Source organism: Geospiza fortis, unplaced genomic scaffold, assembly GCF_000277835.1.
Source record: "Geospiza fortis unplaced genomic scaffold, GeoFor_1.0 scaffold221, whole genome shotgun sequence".
In the NCBI taxonomy this organism is placed as follows: Eukaryota; Metazoa; Chordata; class Aves; order Passeriformes; family Thraupidae; genus Geospiza; species Geospiza fortis.
In genome coordinates, this window is record NW_005054395.1 from 1,930,225 (window position 1) to 1,936,580 (window position 6,356).

The window sequence follows — 6,356 nt, forward strand, 5'->3', positions numbered from 1 at the left end:
TTCTTTTTAGTATAGTTATAATGTAATATATATATATATCATAAAATAATAAATCAAGCCTTCTGAACATGGAGTCAACGTTCTCGTCTCTTCCCCAACTCAAGAACCCTTGTGGCCACTGTCACAGGGCAGGACGCACCGTGGGGCACCAGCGTGGTGCGGCCGGTCTGGGCCACGCTCCAGGGGCTCCACTCCTGGCGCCCGTCCCCGCGCGCGCACACCCGGAACTGGTAATCCACGTGGGGGTCCATGTGCAGCACCAGGAACTCGGGCTCTGAGCCCACGTACACGTCCTCAAAGGGGCTGCCCGGGCTCTTGCGGAACTGCAGCCGGTAATCCTGGGGCGTGAAATCTTCATCCACCTGCAGAAACGGTCACTGCGTCACAAAGGAGCCCTCTGGCTCTCCCTCCCCTCTGCAGGGGCACAGGACAGCACTGCAGGTGATCACTCACAAGGTACTTCAGAGCAGAAAATGTGCCTTGTAGAAAGTAACATCAGTGTCTGAGCCAACAGATGTATCAGAATTGTCTTATTACAGTTAGAAAATATCTACAGAAGAAGAAACATTTAACAGAAGGCTGTTCATTCTAGCAGAGATCTAAAAAGATCCTTCAGCCAAAAGCTGAAAACAACTTTGCAGAAGAAATTCTGTACCAGTTTTTAACAGCAAGGGAAAATTAGTGTTGTCCTTCATAAACTGTTCCAGGGAATGATTTCCAGTTCTTTGATATCTCTGAGTCAAAAGATATTTACACACACCCCCTCAAAAAACCCTCTCCATTATTCCGCAGGCACAACCAAATCCAGGGAACTCCTGTACAGCACAGAAAATCAGACCCCACCTGAGAGCAGTGCCTATGGTTCAATAACCTGAGTGCACATCCTTCACAACTGAAGGGTGGCCAGCAATGAGTGGCTGTTGCTAGAACAACAAAGGTTTGTTTGATGCTGCCAAGGAGCACAGAGCTGTCCAACAACAACTAAACCACATCAGACCACAGCAGTGGTTTACTCAAAAATAGTTTTTGTGTGTTGAAGAGAAAGGCTACTGGACTAGCTAATACAATAATATTTTCCTTTTTCCACCCACTGCATCTCCCTAGGAACACAAAGGTGTTTAGGGGTAAAAGTGTAACAGAGCAGGTCCAGCCTCCTCCTGGGTCTGCTAAAGCAAGTGTCACTGCAGGCAGACAGAAACCCAGCACCAGCCACACACCATCACTGCACTGCCTTGTCTTTAAATGACACCATTACCATAGAAACCTCTTCTTAAGTTTTTAACTCCACACTGGAGTGGACTAGTCCTTGGAAGGCAGTAGAGAGTTCAGAAAGAAAGTGGATTGTTTGGGTCTTTTTAGAAAAAACTCAAGTCTAAAGGAATTTCACACAGGATATTTTACCTACCTTACACCATCGGACTAAAATACCTCCAGGCTTTTCCACAAACTCCTCCAGCTGTACAGGTGGGCGGGATGCCACAGTTCCATGTCTGAATATTTGATTTTTCAATATAGTAAGGAGGCAGTCATCCAGCTGGGCAGATAAACAAGGCACGTCAACCAAGGAAGGCACTTCTGGTAAGCTGAGAAAGGAAAGTTTGCTGTAATGAGAGAGGCCAGCTTCCACAAATTCAAATTTCATCCGTACACTTGAATCTGTGCAGTTCTGCAAAGAGAGAGCAGCTGCAGAAATTGGCACACGCACTCCAAACTTAAAAGACTCAGCAAACATTGTGTTTCAGCCCTAACCAGACTGTTTGTCAGCAAATACTCTGAAACACAGGCTGTTCTACAGGGAGTGGCTTCATCCTTCCCAAATAAACAGCCTATGTTCCCACAGAACATATGGAGGTGAAAACCCCCTCCATTCTGTGAGCACCAGCCCCAAAGACAGTCTTTGAAACAAACAGGACAGCAGCACCCCAAATGAATTTTTTGAGGCAATGGAGCAGAAAGCTTCTGTTTCAAAGGAGAAAAGATCCCCTAAAAAGAAGGGCACAGGTGCCACTGCCTCAGACCACCTCAGAATGTTGGCGCCTTACCTATCTAGCTGAATATGTAAAGCTTTTTTTGTAAAGTTGCAAAGTTTCTCATTCTGTTGTCCCACATCTCCATCGACTGCACTCTCTCCTGTAACCAAACAGTAAAAATATTTCTAATGAGACAACATCCACAGAAGGCATTCTTTGCTTCAAAGAACAACCGGTTCTGACATGAAAAACCAATTAAATGTGAAGCACTCTCAGCACTTTTGCTAGTCTTAGCTAGAAAATGCAATTACAGGTAACAATATAACGCCTATCTAGCAACTTTTGAGGCTCTGAAAGCTACCTGTAGACACACCCATAAGAGATGTAATAATTTGCCTCAGGTCTCAGACAGAAGCAGAACTGGGGTCAGATGACAAAAAAAACAGGATTATTAATCCCTTTCTCCATTAGCTTTAAATGAAGAAAAAAGCAAAGCACATTCACTGATCAGAAAATAAAAAAGCAGGCACTTAAAAGCAAGACATAATGTCAATCACTGTTCTGTTTGCTACAATCACAATCATTGTCACAATGAAGGAAATAATCTAATCCATGCAATAGTGTGGAGATAAATACAAATATTTTCCTAAGCTTTCCATATAAAGTAGCATCCCACACTTCATCTTACAGAGACATATGCTCCAGTCTCCTGTCTGCTGACTTTAGGGTAATTTACAACTTCAGCCAGCTGAGTCCTTTTCCAAGTGGAGGATTACACACGTTACAAATCTCTGAAGGAAAGCACACGTCATAATTGGCACAGGAGATTTAATAACCACGAGGTTTAACTCCTCTGTGCCTCAGCTGCAGCCTGTGCTGGTCCTGCCCACAGTCCTGGTGATGCTCAGAGCACCTGGGGGAATGGGAACTGCAGCAAGTCTGCTCCTCATCAGACCCCACAGAATTTCACACAAAAAACTTCTGCCACCATGCAGATTCAGTAACCTAAGGCTTAAAATAAAATCAAGGTGAACACCAGCTGTCCCAGAGCTGTGGTGGTAGAAAAAACCCCAAATTAATCCTTAAACACAGTCACTGCTCCTGTGAGCAGGAGGCACTGAGCTCCCCAGCCAGCACAAACTCAGGGCTGAGGAGGAACTGGGAGCTTTCCCACCCCTGGGACACAGCTCAGCTCCCAGAACTGAGCTCATGCTGAAAGAAAGTTAAAGTTGAGACATGAGAACAATGCAAGGAAACTGCCAACACACTCATGGCTCAGACATGCTCCCAGTAGGTTCTCCAGCCTGGGGAAAACAGGCAAGAGTGACATTCCTTTCTGCCGAAGTATTTAGCATCAGCAGGGTATAGTCTGGCCCTTACAGTAATATTCCATATGTCCATTTTTGTCTGCCTCATCTTCAGACTTTTTAGAGAAATTTTCCCTGTACAATGGCTCTTTGATTCCTCATCTTCCCCACCAACAATAACATAATCACACTCAGCAGGACAACATGTTTGTTTCAGCTGCTATTTCAGCAAGACAGACATAATTTACTTCATCAAAGCAGACACTTTGCTACAGTGGTACCCACAATGTATTTTATTCCAAAGTACTCTGACATACTTTTCTGTCTACCCTGGAGAGGTAGAGAATGTCTCTGCAGTGAAATAATTCTCAAATAGGTACTTCCTGCCCTCCAGGAGAGGCTACACTGACACATGTACACCCCAGGATTGGAGTGAAATGCTGAAATACATTGTCAGAGATAATAATTATCATTGTAGGATGATAATAATGATAATAATAATTTGTAGGAGATAATAATGATCAGCTTTTCACTACAACTACCCAATTCTTAACATTTAGTTTGAGATAAGCCCAAAATGAACAAAATACATTGATAATAATGGGAATACTCCAGAATTTTGACAGAGCCACAGTGGAAGGCAGAGCTAAGCCTCAGCACCAGGTCCTGCCTCACCTTCCCGGAGCAGATCATCGGCCGTGCTGACCCCGTGCTCTATCAGCTTCTGGCACTCGTCCAGGGGCTTGATGCTCTCCTGCTCGATGACATCCACCTCCTGCAGCAGGGACGTCAGGCGCTCGTCCAGCAGCTTCTTCAGGGTCCCTTTCAGATCACTGAAATGCTGCTCAAGCACATCTCTGGTGGATGTAGCACTATCTTTGATCTGAATTCAGGTAACAGGAAAGAAGGATTCAGGATAAAGGCAAAGGCCATGCACATATTTTATTTTTCTGAAGCATCTCATCCACACTTGCTGGAGAAAAGCTGCAAGTGAAGTCTGCTTTAAAAAATCACCACTGGCAGTTAACAAATTAGTGAAGTCATTTTTAGTACATGTACAGCAGGAAGGGAGGCAAAGAAACCAGCCTGGATGAGGGGAAGAGCATATTAGCTAAGCAAAATACCAGCTGGGTTATGGGTGCTTCAATCAAGGAATTTTTCTTGTCAGAAAAATCCAAATGTTCTGTAGATCTCCTCCCTGCTGCCCCTCAAAAAAACCCCACTGCTGTAATCCTATTTAAAAACCACTCTGCCATCCTCTGGTAATCCTCCTTGCAAACAAAAACCTATCAGACTTTCAGAAGACTGTCTAGGAGCACTTTTCCAAGTGCTATCACTTCACTGGATTTTTAAAATCCTCATAAAACTGCTTTCTTTTCAGTTTTGTTCAAACAGCTACCCTTGGTGACCAGGCAGGGTGAACAGCAAGTCTGTTTTGATTCCGGAAGAACCCAACCACAGAAGGTTCTACAAGTGCTCATTAAAACGTCTGCAAACTTGCTGAATCTGGCTTTTTGGGAAGAAAACACACTTGAACATCCTTGAGCTACAGATGCAAAAATCACAGAAGCAAACATCTCCCTGTGAACAACTTTTCTAAGTCACGCACACAAGGAAATGCTGCAGCACTCTGACAGCCTTACACGTAATTTCTAGATCTTTAGAAGTACAGACAACCAACACAGGAAGTTCTCTGGTTAGGTAAAATAAATTTCCTCTTCACCAAATACTCATGAAGGTCTGCAGCTGCCACACAGCTCTGTTTCCCTTTTCTTGTAAGTTCAATGCTTGAGGAAAAAAAGGAAGTATTTAGCTTTGTGAAGGGGTGGGGCAAAGGAAGACAGAACATTCACTTCTCCAAGCATTTTACCTCCATTACAGGCAGATACAAATTGAGCAGCTCAGCCACAGAATTAGATACTGCTCATCATGCAAAAGAGGAAATGCAAGTCCCTGAACACACAGAGCTCTGTGAAGTTTGCAGAAAATCACATCCCATTGGTCCAAAGAAAAAGGATGCAACGTGAGTGATCCAGTCCCATCACATCAGCCAACCAGCCCCCAAATAATAAAGCTGCCACTATACAAACCCCAGACTAGCACAGTCAGAACCTTGGGAACACAGGGAACTCTTGGATGTGCGCGAAACAGCAAGAAGATGGAAAGAGAGAAAACAGAAACACGCACACAGCAAGGGGATTGCCCCCAAGAGCAAAAGGAAAGGTGAGCTAACTACACACTCACTGCACAAAGGCACATGGGCTGCCTCTCACTGCCCAGCAACACTTTGGGATGACAAGGTTCGGATGAAAGACAGCCATGAACAATTCATTTTCTTAAGCAGTCTGTGGTTTCAGTGCTGCCTAATTAAATGTCCAATGATCACCCACACACTGAGAGCAGGACACTCACCCAGCAGATTCACAGCAGGTTTCTGCATTAACGTGATCCACTTCAGAAAAACCAATAGGTCACCACGGAAACACTCCCTCAGTTTGGTTTTGTTTGGGTCTTTATTTACCCCTCGCAGAGCTGAATCGAAGACAGCAAGGCATCACTTCCAGCCTGCAAACCTCCATGTGCTGAGAGGCTGCCTGGGCAGAGGAGCCAGCCCGGCACTGCGGCTCTCTGTCCCTCCTATCTGCTCCTGCATCTCTCACGGTGCCACGGGAGCCCTGCCCGGCTCCAGCCAAACCGGCTGACCGGGAACGCCGGCAGCCCTCCCGCCTGACCCACAGGTACGTGACCCGGGCCCTGCGGAGCATGGGGACAGCAAGCAGCCTTCATCCAGGCCAGGGAGCAGCTGCCCAGGCAGGTATCCCATGTGAAGATGGGCATAACACACCCCATTAAATCAGACTTCGATCCCGGCTACTTTGGAAGCGTAGTTCTTTAAGATATTTATTCGTGCCTGGGAAAGCTCCCTCTGCTCCCAGAAAACGAAGTTCAGCTCAGTAAGAGATTTCAGCTCGCGTCCCTTTCCTCCGACACGTCGCACATCTGCCATTCCCACACGCTCCATCTCCGGCACCCCCGCCGGTCCCGGGGCTCTCATCACCCCCGGGGCTCCCCCTGCTCC

The 6,356-nt window shown here is 45.9% G+C and overlaps 2 protein-coding genes across 2 annotated transcripts in view; one reads left to right on the plus strand and one right to left on the minus strand.

The window, feature by feature from the left end:
- Positions 1-5,153, minus strand: part of CRLF3 (cytokine receptor like factor 3) — a 13,621-nt gene extending 8,468 nt beyond the window's left edge. The window contains exons 1-5 of the mRNA XM_031060911.1: positions 5,148-5,153; positions 3,953-4,160; positions 2,043-2,130; positions 1,406-1,583; positions 140-362 (exon numbers count right to left, since the gene is read on the minus strand). Of these exons, the coding sequence (XP_030916771.1) occupies positions 140-362; positions 1,406-1,583; positions 2,043-2,130; positions 3,953-4,160; positions 5,148-5,153 (703 nt within the window). The remainder of the gene's footprint in view (positions 1-139; positions 363-1,405; positions 1,584-2,042; positions 2,131-3,952; positions 4,161-5,147) is intronic.
- A 282-nt stretch (positions 5,154-5,435) lies between these two features.
- Positions 5,436-6,356, plus strand: part of ATAD5 (ATPase family AAA domain containing 5) — a 17,492-nt gene continuing 16,571 nt past the window's right edge. Inside the window, exon 1 of the mRNA XM_031060912.1 lies at positions 5,436-5,500. Coding sequence (XP_030916772.1) covers positions 5,436-5,500 — 65 coding nt within the window. The remainder of the gene's footprint in view (positions 5,501-6,356) is intronic.